This window comes from Styela clava, chromosome 5 (assembly GCF_964204865.1).
Source record: "Styela clava chromosome 5, kaStyClav1.hap1.2, whole genome shotgun sequence".
NCBI lineage: Eukaryota > Metazoa > Chordata > Ascidiacea > Stolidobranchia > Styelidae > Styela > Styela clava.
In genome coordinates, this window is record NC_135254.1 from 16,374,447 (window position 1) to 16,398,323 (window position 23,877).

A 23,877-nucleotide genomic window follows, 5' to 3' on the forward strand; every position below is an offset into this window, starting at 1 on the left:
ATTGGCGCTCGTAACACTGTCACTCAATTACATTTACTAATACCCGTACCTGCAGACCAACTGGAAAGGTTAAGTACCACATGAAAGTTTTACCGCTAAATTTTGGTGCTGTTCGGACAATAAATGGTCGAGTTATTGCTGAAAAATCCGAAGTTAGGCACTTTTACGGAACTTGCCGACCAGAACAAATTTAACTTTCCAGCTTTCAAATCCTAGACACTTGTGTGCGCATGTTTGACAGAAATTAGGCGACCCCGGAAAATCTTCACGCGATGTAGCGTAGTTCGCAGGTGCCATTACGGCATTTACGGGTGATCGTCGCTATAATTTGAAGTTCGATTCCGTGACTGTGTCGTAATTTTTAAATGACGTAGTCAGGTAGGGGGCAGAAATGACGAAAATGAATTCCATTTTCGGCAAGAAAATTGGTTCTCTACCAACACTTTACCTGTTAATGAAGGTAATGAATACCCCCAGATAAATATTGGAATCACACTATATACCGGAGCAGCGGTGCAAACTTTCACCTAGTTTCATGCGAAACAACAGCAGATAAGAATTATAATTATATAGCTGCAAAATGATTTGCAGTGTCATGTTCGATGATGTCATTATAGTTAATAAGTATGAATGGCGCAATCATTAACTCAGAAGATTCGGTTATAAAGCACTTATTGAAATTCTCCTGTTATTGTTTGAGAAGCTATTCATGGGAGAAACAGCGGACTCAACGTGGCACAGGGGAGACTAACAAACAACTAAAGTAAAACAGGATGTCACAGCAAATATTGATTTGATGGACGGAAACGTTAGATGAATATAAATATTGAATAGATGGTAACAACGTTTTGATTTGCGTAATTCTCAGCAGACCGAAATAGCTGATGTCATTCAACCGCAGCTGTTTACCCTGGGCAAAGAAACTAACTATTCAGATCAACTATAAGACCGTAAGTCCTAGCTGACTTACTCAGTTGACACGACGGCGTTTGCTGCTTCAAGCCGCTGAAAGTAACTCTCAAAGCGCAAAGCGATTACATTGTACACAACTGTACTCGTCGACCGTGCCGTTACCGTGTTTCCCCGAAAATAAGACTGGGTCTTATTCAGTGATGAGCTGGAAAAATTGTAACAACCGGAACGCACCTAATTCGTAAAAATGTAATATATTTACAACACGACGCGACGCGGACGTTTACAGAAAGTTTTGTCTGGCTTAAGATAGAGCCGACGAACTACAATGAAATATGGAGAAATTATCCGAATTATGTCTGTGTAAAATTACAAGAATGTTCATAGCGATTCGATACAAATGTTAACATTAGAAAGATATGAGATGAATTCCCATGGGGTCAAAGGTCGGGGAAACATCTATTACGCGTTACTGATGTACTAATTATTTGCGTGATGTGAGAATTACGATGTAACAAAACATAAATTAATAACTAGGTTTATCAGAGAAATTAGACTTTTTGTACCATAACGCAAATGCAATTAAATTTCCAACAAACGTGCGTTTCGGCCACAGCTCACCGATGCCTTATTTCAATTTTCTTCCAAAAAATAACACTAGGGCTTATTTTAGGGGGATGTCTTACATTTTCATTTATCAGAAACAAAATTACATAGGTAGAGAATTACGAGATTTTCAAATATACAAAATATGAAAACCGATACCCTTTACTTATAAACAACACGTTTTTATTTAAATTAACTGCAAAATATAGATTATCAATCATTTAAAACGTGTAGGAGAGATTTCTTGCTATTGACTAGGTCAAAAAAATCTGGCTTTATTGACTAGGTCTTATTCCAAGGGGAGGGACAGCTTATATTAAAATCATTTTCTAAAATTCAAGCTAGGTCTAATTTTCAGGGAAACACGGTAGGTATAAATCACAAATAGCTCATGAACTGAAGATGTATAGATGTAGAATTTGCATGTAAAAATGTGTTTTGTATAATACACCGGTTTCTTCTCATTTTTTCTAGTAAGTATAGATCGAAATCACGAAGAAATCATCTAACCAGTCATCTAATGACTATGTACAATGCATATGACCTCGACAGCGTTTGGCTGTGCACAATATTATGCATTTTTCTTGGAACATATTACTACATGAAGAATCGTAACAAACGCAAAGGCCTTCCGCCAGGTCCAACAGGTTTACCTTTGGTCGGATACATTCCATTCATGGGGAAACATCCAGCACGAAAATTCATTGAGCTTTCGAAGAAATATGGACCTGTATTTTCTGTCAATATTGGGTCCGAAACATATGTGGTTTTGAACGACTACCAATCGATACAAGAGGTAATAGTGTTTATTTGTTTCAGTTTGATTTTAAAGTTAACATAATACTTTTTAAGAAAAAAAAAATGTGGGGGTTAAAATATCGTATTGGGGTATGAATGACGATAAATGGATCGCGCTTGTGTTTGAGCAGTTGGACACAAACAAAACTTTCAAATCAGTAAATCACGATCTTAAGTCATCAAATTTGTGGAACACACCAGGACTGTCAAATATGATAAATGCTGTTAAATTCAATTAAACTTAAAATATTAGATGAATATTAAATAAAAAATGTCTGAAACATTGTTTGAGTTCATATTTTCCCGTTCTGATTGGTTTCCCCGTCGAGGACTGTTTTTAAGTAGCCTAATTATTCTCACCACACAGTTTTATGTAAAAGCTGGAAAGGTCTGATGCCGATGTCGATGCGCTTAATCTTTACAATTTATTACTGGGTATGATAGACCTACTTCTTCTTCAGGCTCTCGTGAAAAACGGTCACGCATTCTCTGGGCGTCCTCAGTCTTTTGTTCTTCGGAAAATCACCGAAGGTTACGGGATCATATTCAGAGATTTTGATGGTCATTTCAAAGATCAGAGAAAATTTACACTTATGACTTTAAGAGGGTGAGATTTTCATCGGATAGTTGTTGAATCGTTTTTATTGATTTTCCTTCGGTCGACATCTTGTGTGCCGATTTATAACCGAAGCTACGAACAAAGGAATTAAATACATGAAACAATAGTCTAACTGGTAGATAAAACTTGCTCTGTCACATTCATGTTCATTTCTCTCTTTTCGTATAATGTTCATTCACTATTGAACATTGCACACACCGCTCAACAGTCGTGCCTGTTTAGCGCATGACTGCCACCAGGTATATTCATGTCAAAGATAAATAAAGCACAACCGGTGTACAGCAAAACGATATACGTGCGTGTTTGTCGATTTCACAATTTTTGATTAAAATTGCACAATGTACTTTCATGATATGTTCTGCTGATGTTTTAGAGGTAAAGAAGCATAGCAACGAACAACGATGAAATTATAAATTAGTCATCTATCTTTCATTGTTTTCTAGTTTCGGTGTAGGAAAACGCAGCATGGAAGACAGAATCACAGAAGAAATTGAATATTTTGCCGAGTCAATTGGATCTTACAACGGCAAATCTTTCAATTGCCAGGTTTGTACAAACAATATGAAACTTCAATTGACAAATTGGGTATATGAAAAGTAATATATATATATATAACAATTTTCATTATGGTAACTGTGTGTCATGTCAAATATAACACGATAAAGATCAACAATCATAATTCCTGCGGCTATGATTTACGAAACATAGGACCATCGAACACGAAATAAAATGAATGTGTGATAATTCTGCGCATAATATCAATGAGAGTCTTTTTCTATCAAATTGATTAAAATCAGCCAAAATTTCGCATGAGGATACCCGTGCGACGTGTAGTCTAGGTTTGTCGTGTATGATCAGAGCCATGAATGCACAAGCTATAGCTGCAGAAGTAATTTTCAAGACGCCCATCTGCCACAATGCTTTGTATAGATTTGGCCATCTATGCTAGCTCATTACCAGTGATTACATGTATATATATCATATTACTGTGGTCATCTGATGTCATTTTTTTACAGACTGTTTTGTCAACCTCAGTTTCGAATGTTTTATGTAGCATTGCTTTGGGGTCCAGGTTTTCCTACGATGACGAAGTTTTTAAAAACATTGTCGAAATTCTCAACAAAGGGTATGCTTATTTTTTTCATAATAGGAACTGCCCATAACATACTAATGATAAACGCGAGAGCAAAGCTCAAATACATGAACACGAATTACTAGTAGTACGGGTACCGTTATGTAAACTGTCACAGTAGACCAACGACTAACATACCGACGGAAAGGAAAGCCAAATCCAAATATTTTATCCACAATTTCCCAAATGTCATATCCTGGACGAAACCTCAACTGTGGAGCATCGGAATTTCTTAATTTGCATTAAAATACCAAATGATTCAACTCATGACTGTAGTATCAAATGTTTTACAGTACTTTACACCTTTAACCGTAACTTCACATAATTTACAGTAACGTTACGTACCTAGTCTACAGCGCGTCACTAGTATCGAAAAGTTTCCGACTTTCGCGTAGCAAGAGTTCGAAAAATCGAAACCGAAGACAGCCGTCACGCTTGGCGGATTAAAAACTGTGTTCACTCGGATAAAAACATACCTGTGAAATTTTGGATGAAATTTTTAATCTCATAGCATTCTATGAAAATTTAGCAATAAATAAAAGTAAATATTTTTCTAGCGACAACATCCACAAAAACGCCTTCAACGTTGAAAGTGTCAAAGCAATTAATTGATCAAGTAGTTAAAGAAAAACGATTTTTTTCAACAAGAAAAAAAAACTCAACATAATAACAAAACGATGCATATGTATATTTCTTGTCCAATAAATCCAGGAATAATGTATAAATCTAATTTCTCATTTAATAATTTTTTTCGCCCAATCTTATAGAAATTCAAGAACCAAATGTTTACATCTGATATGTGTCATATACCACTGCATTGCAATCTAACTAACATGCATTCATTAATACAGATTTGGTGACAGGAGACTTGCGATACAACGTGCTTTGTTGGCATATGCCCCGATTTTAAGACATTTGCCTATTTTTTCTGGAGCCTTCAAACAGAGGCGTAGCCAGGATATTTTGCGCCCGGGGCAAAATATAAAATTGGCGCCCCGACCCCCACGTTTAATCATGTTTTCTATTGCATTTAATTGTATATGTAAAAACAAATTATATATCGTCACGTTAAAAACCGAATTGCGTAAGTCATTTTTAGCTGTTTTGAGGAAAACGTAAAAAAAACTTCCTAATGATACTGCTATGCCATTAATTTGCCATAGTTCAACTTTTTGATCGTAGCCGGATTTAAGTTAATTTGTATGACGCAGTCATGTGACGTCATAATGGCGCACTGTGACTTAGGAAAAAATGTGTCTAGGACTAGGGGACATACGCAATTTTGCAACTTGACTATATGTACCAGTCCTGAAAACCGAACAATCCAAAATAGCTAATCTGTTCCAATTACATTATTTTTTATGTTTAAAAATATATATTTCATCAATATAACACGCTCTGCACATCCACCGAAATAAGACTAAAGTTAAACATAAAGAATAAAACAGTAATGTACCATTATATAAAAGTCAACCAAGGTGAATTGGACTCAGACAGTGAATATCACAAGTGCACGCCTTCCTATACAGTAGTATAAATTGAAAATTATTGGGGCTGAGCTAGAATCTGAGATGCAAAAACTCGGAAAACCTTCGCCGAGGTTATTTTGCCTTTGTAACGTCACAATAGTCTGCGTTAACAATGATAATTCATTATGACGGAACAATTGAACAAATTTGCATATCATACAAAATCTCTATTTTTATGGGTTTTGGAATTCTTAAAATAAAATCTGAGTAAACAGACAGGTGCGCAGCATTACATAAATACCTATTTTATGAAAAACTCAAAACCGCCAAAAATGACTTACGCAATTCGGTTTTTAGCGTGACGATAAGTGAATTCAAATTTATATGTATTTAGTATTTATATATTTATTATTTATTCAAAAATATATGTATATCTAAATTCAAATTTAATGGAACATTTTATTTAAAGAAGAAGCAAAGCTATACAAAATAGAGCATATGTCCCACTCAGTTACTGTCAAAGATGATTTACATAGTCTACAATAAATTCATTTTTTCAATTTCACTGTCGTAAACTGGTTAACACGTCATCAAAATCTGTTTTTTTTCCAATGTTTCTCTTTCAACACTTAGAAGTGCAAGATCACTGAGACGATCCTATCCCGTTGATGCACGCGAATACGACAAAATAAGTTTCAATTTGCTTAAAGACCGTTCACAGCTTGCAATTGAAACTGGTATTGTTAACAAAATTTGTGGAGAGATTCGCAGATTAGGTAAAACGTCGTCTCCAAAAGACACAATAAAACCAAGAAGAGCCAAAGGAGTTTCTGGTTGACCTACAGTTCTGTTACTGAGCAGCATTCTGCAATCTCCAATTTCGGTGAAAAGTTCGTGGCCATTGATGTCCGTGTCGTAGAAATTTACAAAATCTGTGCAATCTCGACGAATTGTCGAAAACGGCATTGGGGTCTTTTAGCACAGTATAATATATTTTATGTAACTCTGCCGCAAAGTACGGTACTTTGGCAACAACGAAATACAAAACCACGTATTACTCAAAACATGTATTAACATCATTCACCCAAATTCCGTTTCCATTTGTCTTCAGCACAGTACTAATATCAACTTACATCGGAGTGCGCAGGCAAGAACTTAACGATACAGAACCACGTAATTAACGCGGTGCATTTTGTTACCTAACGTTACCAAATCAAATTTTGCTTTGTTTCCCGGCCAGATTTTTTGGCCATGTAATTACGATGGAAATCTGACCGTGCGCGAGCTATGTGCGTGATGACGTCGGCAGTCGTAAGTGGGGTGACCAAGTGTGCAGTTTGCCATGTACTAAGACTAGATGTCTGCCGCCGGTGCGATCTTGCTTGTGACCATTTTTTACCCTTGTGAAATTTTTGCAAGCCCCATTTTGGCGCCCCTGTACCTTGGCGCCCGGGGACATATGTACCCCACTGCCCCCCCTAAGCTACGCCTCTGCCTTCAAACGTATAGAGAGTGACGTTACCAGTGTGTTAGGTATGTTTTGGATTCCACAATTTGTTAGTGGATACTGCCAAGTTTAGAAAACTACTGAAGATGTTGTTATCACAGGTTAAAGATATTTTGTTGTGACCTATTTCTAGTCATTTTCCAACCTAGGCCTAAAACTCGAATTTTACTCCTATTTTAGAATTTTGGTTTAATTTTTTCAGAATATTCTAACCTAATTTGTCATGGACCGAATTATGATATAAGTCATAAATATTTTCGTGAATTTAAAAACAATCATGTCGAATCATTCTAAATGGTTTAATTTTAATTCCTCACAATATATGTCTTTACCCTAACTTTGGGACGGTCCAAGTGTGCCAAAAAGGGTGCCCCTTTGCGACACAGCATTTATGAGAAGCCGAATCAGAAGAATTTATTAGATATATATTGTACGTTACAGCCTCCAGCATCTATGTAAAGATTTATTGCACCCAGCAGTTTTCTGAGCACATTTGGCGATTACGAAATTTTACAACTAAGAAATATTATTCCGTTAACCCATATTGTTTGACTAATGTTGCTATCTGAAAAACCTCTTGCTATTAAATTTAACTACGAATGACGAACCCAAACAAGCAATCATTTTATATTGAAATATTCCAGATGTATTCAGAGACATAATTGAAGAACATCGCAAAACCTTTGACATTGATAACACACGCGACTATATTGATGAATATCTTAAACAAATCGAACTAAGAGGCGAAAAAGAATCTTCATTTAAAGTAAGCTGAATCTGAAATGTATTGACTTTGAATTGAACCATCAAAATAAAAGTTATTTTTCACTGTTATAATGTGTCGTTCTAAATATTACAGGAACAACAGCTTCTACACACGATGCGTGATTTCTTTATTGCTGGAACCGAAACTTCGTCAAGTACATTGCGATGGTCCTTTTTATGCTTTGCCCATTATCCAGAAATTCAAAAAAAAGTTTCAAAAGAAGTAAAGCAAGTCATTGGTAATTATTGTATTTTGATTTCCAAAAATGGTAGAAGGCGCCGTTCACGTTATAAACACCCCTTTAACACTGACTGTAAGCATAAGATCATTATGACAGTGCTGCACTGGCCTTTAGTGAAAGCGTGACTCGAATATACTTGACTAGGTCTAACACAGACTCAACTATTTCGTTGTAATCAGCGAACATGTACATAATATTCAATATACCGTAGTTATAGAATTGATTGATAAATGAAATTGAAAAACTAAATTCTCTTTCCAGGGTCTGGAGTTCCTTCGATGAGTCACAAAGAAGCAATGCCATACACGTGTGCGTTCATCCATGAAATAACCAGATTTAGAACGTTGGTACCTTTAGCAATTCCGCACGTTACGACAGAAGATGTGAAATTCAAAGGATACAGAATACCAAAAGGAACACCAGTAAGACGTTTTATTTCTAGGATTTGCATATATTCACTATAGTATTGGTCTTTGATTGTCAAATTTTATGTACAAAAACCATGTTTATATAGTTTTGTTTGTCTATTGTCTTAAATACTAACTTTGTTCAGGTACTGCCGAACTTATATGCCGCAAATCACGACCCAAACGTCTTTGAGCATCCGAACGAATTCAAGCCTGAAAGATTCATTGATGACACTGGGAAATTTGTTCCGAGTAATCAAGTGGTTCCGTTCTCTGTTGGTCCAAGATATTGTCTTGGCGAACAACTTGCAAAAATGGAACTCTTTCTTTTCTTAACCAACATAATACAAAGATTTGAAATCGTACCTGATCCTGAAAAACCTCTGCCCAGTTTTCGTGACAGTGTTACCGGAATGGCCGATGTCGCCTTACCATACGAAGTATCCTTTCGACAACGATGAAAAGAAAAATGATCGAATTCCACATCCTAATTACGCATTTCTAGTTCTTGCTTGCAAGTTCACGCAAATGTTGCAGTAAAATAATAATAATTTTAATTATATTGAAATTCTCGTAATAAATATTGTAGCGTTTAAACTTCATTTTTTGAGAACAATAGTTGAGGGTAGTATTCCACCTAAACTAAATGCTATACTTCCATCGAGCCGTTCTTTCGCTTACCAGTTCAAGTGCAGTGCAAGAATATAGATATCTATTTAACATTCCAGCGCCTATACGTGGTGTGTCTATAGTCAGACAATCGACTATGTGACACGTAGTCATATAGTACATGTACATTCTACATACAATCATACTCTAACTCTGTAAAAGATGAGAAGAAGAGAGCTTCTTAGCTGCTGAATTCTCCATTTCAGGAATCGGGCGGTACTCAGTGTGATGAACCACGACCCACGAATGATAATAAGGCTACCTATGCCTACCGCTAACTATGTTAACGTTCTACACACCTGACCGCCACCCGCCAAATTATGCCGGCAATAGCAAATTTGAGAGATTCGCATTATTCCGAATACAGTAGCCCAATACGTACCGGTAGTTTCTTTCTCAGAGGGAAAACCAAAAATCATCCCACAAACTAAGTTAAACATAATAATATACTTGCAACAAAATTGTCCATATTTATTTCCAAAGTATTTTAATTAGACAAACAGGTCATGGTTATTACTTTATACTGCCAACCACAAAATGTAAGCAACATTAGATCACCTGCGGTATTTCGAGTGAAATTTTCAAATTACTCAATATTACCAAATTATTTTGAGCATTTTCAATTAAAGTCTTTTTCTATCAAGGCATATATAACGGACAGGACACTCGAAGTGTAGGCATGATGAAATTCCAGAATGCCGTATCCTTTCCACCTAGATAAGAATCGGCCGAGATATCGTTGCCGTCAAGTTTGAGATAATGACGATGTAGGTTCCGATACCGTGGCCACTCTACGTCTGTCAATACGCCTTGATCGCCCATACTTGGATTTCTAGAAAATTGGCAAGGCAAGATCGTTGCTAATAAAAAATTATAAAAAAATATTTTACTATCTTCAACCAAAAAAATGAATACAAACAAGTATTCAATGTATTTCAAGCTGTTGTTTCTGATTGGAATGCATAATAAGTTGCCAACAATATTATCGAAGACACTGGTTTGTTGATTTGTTCATGTAGGCTGTGACATGTCATTAGTTAGCCTATTTCATCGCCGTGGAGATTAGAATCATGCATGGGCCCACGTCCTTCTGCACACCACATTATGTCACATTATAAACTCTACCTCATACAAAATACCCGTGTAATTGGGCCGAACGATACTCAATGGACTTGGAAGGACTCATTTAGGTTTCCCTGAAACAATTAAAACGTAAGCAGTTGTTACCGCCAATTCTTACCCAGTTTTTGCAAAGTTGGCCCAGTATTTCATTATGTTGAAACTAAGGATAGAGGCCTCCGGATTATCACCTTGCGTAGCTGAATCTCTCACAATATCTCCCCAGACGTATGGAATATCTCCCCCGTGCATAACACCTATGAATACGAATTTCCATTTAAACCTGGATTGCTCTAGCTGGGAACACAAACAATAATAAGTTTCTCGAAACAGCATAAAAACTTTTGCAACTTGGCTCTTTAAAAAACGTTATTTCTTATCTGTTTACTATTATTGTTTACCTCAGTGCTGGACAAAGAAATTAATTTTTTTCCCCGAAGAACTACATCTGTATGAAATTGATTGCCTCATAGCTTTTCTCGCATAGATTTGAGATATATATTCCAAGTCTCGAGTCAAATGGAATATATATGTTGACGCGTAATGTCCACTACAAATCTATATAGTTCCTGAAGCTTGGGATTCCAATCGTGTACCTGACTTTACTCAGAGATGGGTTGCTTATTAATATCGCTTGAATTTAAACAAATGAGTAGAATTGATATACCCGTCCATGATGGATATTGCTGTTGCTCTGTTGTTTGGTATGGATAATCGAGAGAATACATGTACACATCTGTCAATGTACCACCAGCGGTAAATGCAAGTTTAGCAGCCTGGGAATTATATCGTTGACTGGTGTACATGGAGAATAGTTGTTTTTGCATTTCCTAAAAGTAAGTACGTGTTCGTAAAATGAGAAAAGGTAGGCAACTAGTGAATCCGATTCCTCCATGAATTAAAGAATATCGTTCATTGTCAGAAATCAACTTACCGTAGTATCCGATGTAAAATATTCATTTGCCCATTCTGTATATTCAAATTCAACATCATCTGATGCCACCCCATAAGAATCTCTAAATGAGGTTCTGATAGTATTTCGGAATTGATCAGCGGTATTGACGCTTGTAACTGTATCCCAGTATGGGGTCCCATCTCCGCTATTAGAACCTGTAAATCAGGAATAAAAAGTGCTACTACATCCTATCAAAGCTTTCATCGGTTTGTCAACATTATATTAATAATAAAGAGTTTAGTTTATATACAAATCAAAGCTGTGGTGTAGGAAAATTTACAACCAACTCCCAACTCTGGGTTAAAATAATTTTTGGCTTTGACTGCGAGTTAAGCATGACTCCAAGGTACAAACAACCAGCTTCGGACAAACCAATTTTAAATGACAAAAATTTTTGGGTGAGCAGGAGTGTTGCAAAATCAAATTCCACAAAATCGTATCGTTCTCGCCTAACTAGAAATAGGTTGAGATTTTCTTGTTTTCAAAGTAGAGATATTGTCGATGTAAATCTTTTGCGCTCCTGGCAACTTCCTTACTGATTAATTTTCATATGCAATCCATCCAAACATGCTGAAAGTACAAATGTAATAGAAGTTACCCAGCATGAATTTCCAGCCACGCATTTCCTTAAGAGTTAAAAGGTTTCGTGGGTCTCTAAGTAAGAAGCTACCATCAACTACAGGCGCAAACTGAAGAGGAACTGATTCGTCCAACGATCCATCTTGTCCAGAAACAATATCTTCGATAGGAAGCGATCTCACACATTCGACCTAGACATATATATAGTAGTATATATTTCTAAGCTTACATTGAGCATATTTTACATCTACGACAATAATAATGTTAACAAGAGAGCAATGCTCAAAAATATGGACAAGAACGTCAAATGGCCAATATGGCCACCACAATATCAGAAAAAGTTTCGGCGAAATGTTAAAAGGACTATCTACCAAATGTTATATAAAGATCAATACAAAAAACATTTACGGTTGAATATCTGGCAACAGGAAACCAAGTAATAGTCTCCTAGTATTGTAACTTTATTCATCTCTGGATGGGCCTACTGGAAATTTGAAATCGAATGTTCTTTTTGTAGTGGAGAGAAGCGATTTTTTCAATTTCAACAAAAAACAGCAATTCAGCAAATCGATCTATAGCTCAAATCTGTGTCCAATAAATCGAAACTATAAACTGATTTTCTTGACCATATGCTTGTTCCCTATCAAAATTAGTTTGCGTAAATGGTATTCCTTTAATATGTACATTAGCTCGCCCAAGCTGCAGTATGATCACTCAGTCAACAAACATAATGTGGCACGATCGATTGTCGTTTATTTCCAAACTGTAGAAGCGTTCACACACTTGAAAACATTTATGATATTTTGATGATATTTTACAAACAGGTAGCAGATATTGAATAAAGTTAGAAACTTAGTAAATATATCGTCAAAATAACAGATGACTCAAAATAATACATACTGAGTCACTTGATGTCGCTCGCGAGCATCCAGTACGAGAAATCAATTCTGATGAAACTGTTTCCTGGTCTGGATAATCGTAAAATCCATATAACGTCCCACTTTGCAAAATAGTTTGATTGACTCCAACTTTCCTACTTGAAGGGCTGACCATATGTAACTAAAATAAAAATCATTTGAAACATCATATACTGTTTCCCAAGTTTACACGTTACATGCATCACACTACAATGTGACAGACAGTTGTCAGTTCGATGGCCATACTTTGTTAACGGTCAGGATAATTATGACGTGAAAACATCGAAGATTATTTGAACTCACATCTTTGTAGCCGGATTGGTAAGCACGCAAAGAACATAAAATCAGTATCTCATTCAAATAAAGATCAGAAAATTATAATGAGTGTAAACGGGATTTGAAGTCATGATTTTGTGTATTCGTTTTCAATACTAACGTTTAATTGCACAATATCTCATTACGACATGTTCATGTTTAAACGTGAATCAAATACAATCTTTGTGATTTTGTCTATAAGTATTGAATAACCTGAGCACTTTCTGCCCCCGCGCCTTGTCCAAATATAGTCATTCTTTCTGAATCTCCACCAAACGCTTCTATGTTATCAGCAACCCACTGCATTGCAAGATTTTGATCCCATAATCCGTAATTACCTGGTGAAAATCGATTGCCCGTACTCATGAATCCAATAGCACCCAACCTGTCAAAAATTGAAGATGTTTTTTGTAAAATGAAATACGGTTATATTGGAACTATTAAAATTTTGTATCACCAGATGGCGACTGAAATGAGTATTGGGGCATTACAATACCGTCGGAAAAAGCTGAGTGGAAAGAAACTCAACAAAGGGGCATGTTTTGAAAAAAGAACTAGAAAAAACTCCGACAAACGTATCAAGACGAGTAGAACATATAATATATGCGCTTATGCAAATAGAAAGAATCTGATTCTGCATTGACTTTTACTAAAATTCCAGTCTCCAACTAGATCAGAGTTCCAACTTCAAATAATGAGTATTTTATCAATCGCCCATCATCAATAAAGTAGGCCTACTGGGGTGAAGTTCATTTTTTATCAATTATTTGAAAGATGCTACATGCTGTAATTATGGCAATTTTATTTCAATGTCTTGCCGTACCTGTAATTCATTGTAACCACAATTACTTGTTCAGATGTGGCTAAAACATCTCCCATATAACTTTCCATCCCATCTCCTGTCATATAACCACCACCATGTAACCATATCATAACAGCGTATTTTTTCTGAATGACTTGGTCGTACGGTTGTGTCTGAATAGAAGTTTATCAGTTTGTTCTTTAGATTTGACGGGGCCAAATCGATTCATTTTAACTCAAAAATTTTGTCATATACTGCGCCATTTAGGCATCATGATTTTTCAACATTGATACGCCCAATTCTTACCGAATCAATGGGAACATATACATTCATGTACAAGCAATCTTCACTCATAGTTAAAGCATCATATGGAGATTGCGGACACGATTTTTGGAAAGTAGTCATCGACCTGAAAAAGATTGTTCGCATTTTACATACTTTAAAATCCGGGTCTGTAGCAAGAAAAACCATCTTTGCACAGCGGAATTATAAACACTTTTATGCCAAAATGTAATTGTTGCATGATTCAAATGTATTCATGTTACCTAAATCGATTAACTTTATGTATTCCAATGAAATAAAAATTCTCTACCAAATTACTTCATTTTCTATATATTATTCTTTTTGGCGATTTTTATTACATTTTCCTTAATATACTTCAGGGGTGTTCAACCAGTCACAGACCAAGGCCCACATTTCGCACTTTATTACGACGAAGAGCCACATTGTAAACACACATGAACATCAGATATATCTTTATCATCAGATATATCTGGCACTGGAGGGAAAGTTATCTCGTAGAGGAAACCAGTAGCAGTCGAAAATGAGACAATGTAATTTTTATTTCACCGTTTTAGGGAAAGCAATAAAACATTTTGTGATTGGATAAATGAAAGTGCAATAATGCAATACACTTTACATTGGTTTATTTCATTTGGAACTTATTTGTTAGATGAGTACTTGAACAAAATTAAACAAATGCTCGTATCAGATTTAAATGATAAAATGAGTAAATAAGATCACACACTGAACATTTAGGGCTGCAAATTGTTTGTCGAATTAGTTTAATCTACTAATCTGAGGAGATACTGCTGAATAAGTACTCTGGTCCTTCCGTAACAAACTAGAAATCTCATAGATATGAGTATCCGAAATAGGGGCATGCAAAGGCCATTTTGTTCGTTAAATTCTGTTCATTTTGATGCAGCCTATAGGTAATTCTACACGATTGCATTGCTATAATCCAAGTAGCTAACTTCCTAAATAATCGAAATATGGTCATGACAAAGAACAGTTCGAAATACAATTCATTCAATCAATAGAAACGCGCATGCCAAATAAAACAAAATTAACGTCACACTTGAAAATAGAATTTTTACTTGAGAAAATAATGTATATATATATCGATTAATAAAATCAACTTTTGTTCGAATAAAAAACTACGAGTCTTATTGGGAGGTCATCGTCTACCTTGGAACATGCAAATGCACTTATATAAATATAACAATATTGAAATGACAACGATTAACTGTTGTCATTTGGCAAAAGCTGCTCGGACGTTTCTTCCCCGCTATCGGAGTAGCTGGTGGCTTTAGTAGTATGTGGCTGCTTGCCTTTAGGCTCGGTATTACGTTTTGTCATATCTCCGCCATCACCTTCCGGACTTCTATTCTTCTCAGCTTCTTCAGCCCTTGTTATAATATTTGTCAGCGTCTCAAGTGATTCTATGTTTTTTTTTCTTTCAGATATCTTATCAAGTATGAAACAAGTGCATTCATAGAGGGAATACGAATGACGACTGAATAACTTAATTAGAACGTAGTCATTTTCAATTGAATTTCGATTCATTTTTTCCCTGATCCCGCAAGATCCACACATCCAGATAGAGCATGCACCGTCGATAAACGTCATACAGATCATTATGGCTAGGAGGGCTAAACATATTATGGAGTATGGAAAAAGTCTTGAGTGAAGTTCGTTAAAGCACACAAATTCGTTTGTTGGGAGTGACGAAGAAGCTTTACTATCTTTGGCATAGCACAAAAATATATGATCAGTAGAAATGATAGTTTTGAGCCAGAATATACAGATTAGACAGAAAGTGACAATTGATCCTAATAAGCCGGAAAAATTTCTTAGGTTGTAGAAAGTTAAGATTCCCAATTTATGTGTTCTACCGTACAGCAGACCCATGACGTATCTTAGAGTTTTTGCATGACAAAGCACATTCTCAGTGATTTTTCTTGAATCGATGGTTTCTCGATATGTCGAAAAAATGTCGCAAGCTTCCTTTTTTGTCAAATGTTCCTTCCGCAGAATTTCGTCGATGCTTCTAACAGTATGAAACCCAGATATAACGTTCGGTATAAGTTCCCACCAAGCATAAAGACAGTATATAATGGTACTTGCTAGGATTGCTGCGAGTCCGGAGTGTCGGATGACTCCATCAACTTCGTGGAAGCAAAATTTATTGATAAAATCAGCTTGTGATCTTGACAGAGTGACGTTCCTTGACGGCTGTTTCACCGTACATGGAGTAGAATTTGTGGTTTCGACAACATAAATCATAATGAATGATGTAATATACAAAGCTCTCATGCTGTATTGCCTCACTTTTTCCCACCATGGTTTGAATTGTGTCTCATGCAGAAGATCGGAATTCCCAATTATGTCGGAAAAACTGACCCCTGACATTTTAATGCAATTTTAAATAATATTCCTAACTATATTGTTTCTGAGATATGTAAAAACCATAAAATGACTGTACTAATTAGGTAAGTATATAACTAACCACCCAATAGCTAAAACTGTATCGATTGCTCGCTACATTTCAGTATAACTGGAAGAACACGCTCGCCTGGAATAATTGAAGCGGAAATTTCTGACTCGTAAGTAACACAATAGCGCGTCGTGTATCCTTCGCTCTGACTCAATAGCGCGGAAAATTTCTCTAAGAAAGCTTGCGCATCGCGATGGCGCAGTGCCGGCGCGTGGTCATTTTGACAACCGGGGCAAGCTACTGCGGGACCAAGTCACCCCCATCTACGGAGACAGGATGAGCGCTGTAAGTTCTCCCATCATTTTATGAGTATAAAAACCATTCCATCGGTAACAACCAATCGGCAAAAGCGACAATTTTTAACGATAAGAAAGTGTCTTTAAAACCGGTCCAAGTCAAGGGATTAATAAATATAGACATAGTTTATTTTGAAACCTCTTTCAAAAGGAAAGGCAATATTTACCCAGATAAATACAATGACATATTAACAGAAACTTCGGGAAAGCAGACAAAACCTAAAATAAGGTTTAAAACGTTCCTATGAAGAAAGGAAAGGTAATGCAAAGATAAGAACATGCGTCGCTCACTCATAGATATATATGCTGCTAGACTTCTACTGCTTGAACATATATGCAACACGCCGCGGTTTCTTGGAAGCAAAATGCTTAATAACGCGCTGATTAAAGTCATGCATCCCAGAAATAACGTCTCTGTGAATGGATAAAACAGCAAAGAAATTTAATCTATCTTGCTTCATTGTGTTTCTGAGATACGTTTTAATACGCTTCAGCGTGCTGAATGTTCGCTCTGCGTCGGCGGAAGAAATAGGCGTCGTCAAAATGATGTCCAGAAATTTTGCAGACGCCGCAAAGGTAGTTACTAGAGTGTTATCTATGAGGAAACCATAGAGCGCGCAAGTTGATGTGATGTTCAAAAAAGTTTGATTGGTGTATATACATCGCAATTCATTTTCCAATTTACCCACGTTTATCATGGGGTAAAATTTGGAGACAGTAGCCAACAAATGGATGGGAAATTGACGTGCAAATTTTGAAAAATTTTTGGGGTTCATCAAAGAGAACGCGGCAAGGTGTTCAGTGCGCAGACGATCGCCTATTTGATTCGCCAGAATGTCACAGCATTCCTTTGCAGACAAAATCGAACGCTGCGTTGTTTGCCCGCGGCGTAAAGAAGCACTCCATGTGTCGTCGTATTTTATTGTTTCCCGGATACGAGATACAGCATCGCAGAAGTCTGAAATACACGACTGCACAGACGCTCCATCCATTAGCCTTGACTGCAATGCGCCGTATAATACATCCACGTTATAGAATATTGTGGAGAAAAAAGCGAGAAAGAATGAAAACTCACCATTGTCTAGCAGACGCTTTAGACCTGCCGCCTCCCTCACAGAGCTTTCGTCCCAAACCGGAGAGCTCTGAATGCCATTGAAACACTCAATGAGCTCAGACCTAATTTCGGACACGCCCTGCACCACGCGTGATTGGAAGTTCCAACGTGTTGGTGCACAAGCTGAGAGACGGCGGCTACATATCTGGCGAAGGAGGTCAGAGCGCTTCGGCGAAACGGAAAAAAATGAAGAAAACCCCGAAGCATTTGCAAAAAATATACGGACGAGAGGGGTATCAAGACACATATTTTTAATAACGAGGTTAAATTGGTGTGCATAACAATGTAAAAAATGCGCATGAGGAAAATCTTCTTTTATATAAACTTGAACACCATGTTTCGACCCACTCATGACTGCCGCGCCGTCATAAGTTTGAGCTATCAATTTTGACTTCACGTAGTAAGGCTGTAACACTTCTTTCAGTACAGCCGATATCCCGCAAGCCGTGCGATCAACGATTGGTACAAAGCTGTGAAATCTCTCGGTAGGTTTACCATCATTCACAAACCGAAAAATCACAGCCAGTTGGGAAACGCACGTGATGTCAGTTGTCTCGTCAGACTGAATCGAAAGGAACTGGCAATTCTCAATTTCCAGATCCAAATGTTGTAAATAAATTTTATACATTGAGTCGAGCAAATCATTTTGGATATCCTTAGATGTCCCTTTCGAAACAGTTGTGGCATCAAGATGATCTCTCAATACTGTATCTAGGGATGCGGTGTATTCCACCATATCCAAAAATACCCCTCTATTAGAAGAGCCAGCACGTTCATCGTGCCCACGGAGGGACAGCTCGTGACAACCAATGAACTTCAAAACATCTATCAATCGACCGAGAACATGCCAGATTTACCGAAATATACTCGTTTCATTTGATTCCCACTCCCCTTAACTTGAACTAGATATGGGTTCTCAAGTCATTGTTGTAGTTTAGTAGCTATGAACTTTGTATTATATATATACAGATATATATTGCAAATCTCAGCATTTGTCATGTTGAAAGTAACTTTTTTTATTACGCACTTGAAATGACACTTCAACACCTAGTCACATTGTTTCTTTTTTGTTATATTGTGCAGTCCAGTGTGTCTGTACAGACGATAGAATATTATTCATCACGTTACAGCGTTACCGGTACCGTACGGTATTTCATATTCGAGTACCGGTACGGTACTGTGCGGCAGGTTAAACATCTGCTTCAATAGATTTATGTCCTTTATACCTGTTCTTTCTTCATTGTCTCCCGTTGTCCGTCCACTACAACTGATGATTAGCATAATTTGGTTGTGATAACTGAGCCACTACAAATTCCCGAATATTTCCCCATAACACGCTTTTATTCACTGCCTGTAAGCTACGAAACGGGGAATACCCCAAATTACTATCTGATGTATTGCGTGGCTCTCAGATACACCCTAGTGTCAGGACGATTTCTCGTTAAAACCGTATTAGTATATATTTACGGCTTAACTATTCTATGCTATATTGATCTACTAAAATTATATGTTAATTAAATAGTTGAATCTTGGGTGCCGCTGCTAGATAACCAACTTTGGTTCCCCACGGCTTCCCTTCCCCAGTAAAATTATGTTCTTGAATTCTTGCTTATTTTTTGCATCATTTATTATTTTACTGGTTGGAAAAAATAAACTTGACTATGACTATGACTTGACTATGGCGGTTTTTCTCGACGTTTTGGTTGTGCCGACGAATAGAAACCGCGCGTCCTTCATCCAACTGTGCTGCAATATTAACATTTCCGAATGTTCGATATTTTACTGCATTGTCCAGATGCTCGATAGAAGATTGATGATCCCTGGCACGCTCGGAAAGATGTTTAAGATCTCTAAAACCAAATTTACACCAACGTGAGTCACGGGCGGTAGCAAAAAGTAGGCAATAAAAACAAAAAAGTGCATTTTTGTCCTCGCTGTAACACAACCATTCGTGTTTTTTATACCAAGTTTCTGCGCAGAATGTACGCCGACGCTTTCCTCCGTCATGGGATTGTTCCAGTGAACAATTTTTTGGTTGATAAGGCCCAAGACGTTGTACCTCTAATTTTTGTTCCAGCGGCAGCTGCGAAAACGGAGTGCGAAGTAGTGCATCAACCTTATTCATTATGAGGTCTAAGGCTAAGAAATGCGAAGCCGGAAAGAAGTGAGGTGCTCAAAAGGAATGTGGAAAATCGAAAGCAAATGTACTAAAGGTCTCTAACTGATTCATATAGCGAAACAAGCGACAAAAACGAAGGCGAGGAAACTATCAACTCTTCAAGCAACCAACGAACGAGAAGGAATGCGTGAATATGTCAACACGTTGTTGTAAGAAACGTCGGCATTGTGTCGTCATAATTTCGGGGCTAGCCCCGATCGGCCCCGATGATTTAGTAAAAGAAACAGAAAACAAACGAGACAAACGCGGCGAGTGGAAGATAAAAGAGAGAATACGATATACAATGAGCAACCGGGGCAAAATCGGCGTCGCCCCGTCGACGTTCGGCGAAGGCTTTGCGAGCGAAAAATGAACCATGTCGGGAGAATATGGCTAGTGTAGAGAGTCTGTGCAACCGATATTGAGGTATTTTTCGAATATTTTTTATTATACCGAAAAAACAACAGGGGCATTGCCACGGTTGGCCTTATTGACGCGCCGCCACTGCATGACGTCAAAGTTACAAGAGGGATATGGACAATGCTTAAGTGAGGTGACATGCGGTGGCAAAACATTGGCGGTTTAGCCAACTCGCACGGCATTTTAGGTCTAACTCTAGTCACAGTTATCGCTATGTCACCTTGTTACTAATCCCATAAACCAAAATGGTTTTGGTAATAAAACTTACCCCAGGCTGTCTGTCAACTTTTATTAAGCCTGTTAAGCAGCGTAAGAGATTTTTTACAACACAATATATTGCGATGAATAGCCTGTATAATAATTCACGTTCTTGGATAACGGATGGCGAAAGTTATTCAAAATAAACTACCATTGTGTTGGACAACGAAACTTGACAAGTTGACGGCGCTTGTTGAATGCTCGTCATCCTCTCACATGCCGGTAAAATAAACATCGCGAGCTTACGAATGTTTATTTACCTTCTCCATCAACTGAAATGAAAATACGGACCTTTCCGGGAGGTTTGGAAAACGCGAATACCATTCCACGTAGCGTATTTATGATATCCCCCATCTTTGGTTTAGTAATAATTTGTAACATTTTTGTTCCCTTTCCGAGACCTGGCGTGTTTGTGTTTATATATCCGTTTCGTTTCGATAAATTGACTTTTGTAAAAGCAATGACCCGTTCAATAATGTCACGGTAATAATATGATGTATTATATTTACCACTGGATAGTTTAGATTTGGACGACCATTCTGGAACAAAATATCCGAGTGTGATTATGATGTTTTGCGAATAGTGGTGGTCCCGTGTACAGGAGGTAAGACATTAAAAAATTATGGTTCACCGAAGTACATGTAAGAGCTTCTCTGTTTGATGATCCAATTTTATCATATTAAACATAAAGTTAGCTGATTAGTTTATAGGTATTTTTCCTTATAAATATTCCCAAGGTTTTGGAGTTACTTTTTATTCAAACCGAACAATAGCCAAGCTATAAGGGTGTAATCCCTCGTGCATTGATTTTCCAATCCTCGAAGCGGTGGGAGCTCTTGGACTTCAAGAGCTTAAAGCATAACTAAGTTACCACAGTGTCACCTGGGCCATCGTGCACACAAATATTGCTCTCAGATGACTTTATGGACAAATAGGATAATATTGAAATATCACAGATGACTAAAATCAGGATTTATCAATCATCCCAAGATTCCCAAAACGTGATACTTTTATTTGAATCTATGACGTAACGTACAATGGTTTACGTATATACGTTTACGTATATATATATATACTAAATATGGATCTTATACACCGTAAGTCAAATGGGTTGTCTTAATAACTTACTAATATCGTAATATACTATACGCTATAAATTATTCTCCTTGCATATACTTACCTGGCACCATCCTCTTTCCCCAACACCCGTATGCTAGTTCACTATATTAAGTATACTGAGTAGCTAAATATGGAGATCCCAACAGTGTACTATATCAATTATGCTGAGTGACTAAATATAGATATCCCCAACAAGCATATACGGAAACCAGCTATGTACACTTGATTTCTATTTCGCGGTTTAAGTCATTTCCTACATTGCAGCCAGGACCCTTAAATGAACTTAGGCGATACCATAGTCGGAGTTACGGGATAACAGCATGAAATTGTTTAATTTTCTTTTTAATTGTCACTCACTACACTGTGGGGTATCTATTGATTTTAAATCAAATTTAGCTTTCCTTTTGTTCTGGCACTGTCCCAATTTTATTTATATCTCTCTTTCGCAAACAGACCCAATATTTGAAACCAATATTTATGTGCATGCAATTGCGTTTCTTGTTATAGTTGTAAAATGCTTGTCTGAAGAAGTCTGACCTCGGCCAGGCGAAACGTTACAGAAATATATTTGTGTTCGTGTGCAGCAGGACTCTTGAATTGAATAGAATGGCCATTACACTTACATTTGCTACAGCATCCTTGCGTAATACGCATACGGATCCACCTGCGCAAAGGCATAGAGAGCAAGGAAAGGTAGTTAGTTTCACGCAACCTCAACTGTTATACGAAGACAGCTACTAATATTGTAATATAACAATAACTTAATGACCCCCGTTAGCTATAGTAAATATGAGTTATGTACCATAAGTGAAATATGGTTCCAAATAAGTCACTGACATCGTAATATAACATAAGCTATAAATAATTCCCTCTAGTTATACAATCGGTCAACTAAATGATCCCACTTAATAAGTAAAAAATACCGACCTCGCTACAACCTACCTGACCCAATCCTCTCGAACACTGTATAGTAGTTGAAATACGGACCCCGCTCCAACATACCTGTCACCCACCTTCTCAAACACCGTATGGTAGTTGAAAATACGGACCCCGCCTCCACTTACCTGGCACCGTCCACTCCCCAAATGCTTGAACATTGAGCAATAAATACGTGTTAAAATCCAAGGCAGACCCGTAGTGTTATCCCACTAGGGTTATCTGACTAAATGCACTCTAATGTAGAGCACGATGGTGAATATTATTTTTGTTCAATATTGGATTTAATTGTGGTTGTATATACATTATCGAAATAAAAAAAAATAAAAAATTACATAATTTTTCATATTGTCAATTGTTTTATTGGAGTTCATGATCATTAGCGTAATGAATACATTGTAAACACACTAGATTATGTCACCTCACGGAAATCGCAATAATATGGTCATTTGGCATTATTCAATTTGCGATGAGGTATTGCAGATCTGATCGTGACAATGCAAAACATTTAGGCATTCCTTTAACCTTATAAATTTCGTATCGCGTTGGTCGATCTCGCAATATAGGTTTTGTTTTGCTTCAGTCACCATTCTTCTTAATTTTATTAAATGAATGTCGTCTTCGACGCAAGGTTTTTGAACCAGGGTTTTGTTTATCTAGACTGGCGCGCCATGTAAGTGTGACGTAAAAAGTTAATTTTATGAACAATATTTACAGTGTTACAAAAGCAAAAGTGGAAAAAAATGAGTCTCGCACCAAAACTAAATTTAATCGCAATCTCAACAAATTCCTTGAGCTATTTTTAGCTGAAACATCAAAAAATGGTTTTAGTTTAGTTTTAGCAGCATCAGGCGGGCCAGATTGTATTACCTAACGGGCCGGATTTGGCCCGCTGGACATAGTTTGCCCATGTCAGCTTTAATGTCACCATGTGCCAATTCCTAGGCACGAAAATAATGCAATTTTTCTTTTTGCAGTGTATTT

General features: G+C 37.1%; 2 protein-coding genes across 2 annotated transcripts; one reads left to right on the plus strand and one right to left on the minus strand.

Moving 5' to 3' along the window:
- Positions 1 to 1,905: 1,905 nt before the first annotated feature.
- Positions 1,906 to 8,985, plus strand: LOC120344814 (cytochrome P450 2B15-like). The gene is made up of 10 exons (XM_078113152.1): positions 1,906 to 2,314; positions 2,778 to 2,923; positions 3,379 to 3,481; positions 3,952 to 4,061; positions 4,919 to 5,185; positions 7,020 to 7,069; positions 7,688 to 7,809; positions 7,903 to 8,047; positions 8,312 to 8,472; positions 8,604 to 8,985. The coding sequence occupies exons 1-10, from the start codon at positions 2,039 to 2,041 to the stop codon at positions 8,916 to 8,918; spliced, it is 1,695 nt and encodes a 564-aa protein (XP_077969278.1). The 5' UTR covers positions 1,906 to 2,038; the 3' UTR covers positions 8,919 to 8,985.
- Positions 8,986 to 9,640: 655 nt separating this feature from the next.
- On the minus strand, positions 9,641 to 14,419 carry LOC120345145 (neuroligin-2-like). The gene is made up of 9 exons (XM_078112814.1): positions 14,120 to 14,419; positions 13,835 to 13,986; positions 13,225 to 13,396; positions 12,680 to 12,838; positions 11,799 to 11,970; positions 11,180 to 11,355; positions 10,913 to 11,075; positions 10,367 to 10,502; positions 9,641 to 9,958 (listed from the first exon to the last, which is right to left on the minus strand). The coding sequence occupies exons 1-9, from the start codon at positions 14,282 to 14,284 to the stop codon at positions 9,766 to 9,768; spliced, it is 1,488 nt and encodes a 495-aa protein (XP_077968940.1). The 5' UTR covers positions 14,285 to 14,419; the 3' UTR covers positions 9,641 to 9,765.
- Positions 14,420 to 23,877: the final 9,458 nt, after the last annotated feature.

Bases quoted from the DNA above. Each gene is read 5' to 3' on its own strand.
- LOC120345145 (XM_078112814.1), bottom strand. From the start codon at position 14,284: ATGGTTTTTCTTGCTACAGACCCGGATTTTAAAGTATGTAAAATGCGA. The intron at 13,397-13,834 runs GTACGGCAAGAC...AATTTTTGACAG, and splicing joins GTGGTTACAATGAATTACAG to GTTGGGTGCTATTGGATTCA. The intron at 11,076-11,179 runs GTAAGTTGATTT...ACTTACTTTTAG, and splicing joins ATTTTACATCGGATACTACG to GAAATGCAAAAACAACTATT.
- LOC120344814 (XM_078113152.1), top strand. From the start codon at position 2,039: ATGACTATGTACAATGCATATGACCTCGACAGCGTTTGGCTGTGCACA. The intron at 2,315-2,777 runs GTAATAGTGTTT...CTTCTTCTTCAG, and splicing joins ACTACCAATCGATACAAGAG to GCTCTCGTGAAAAACGGTCA. The intron at 8,473-8,603 runs GTAAGACGTTTT...AACTTTGTTCAG, and splicing joins GAATACCAAAAGGAACACCA to GTACTGCCGAACTTATATGC.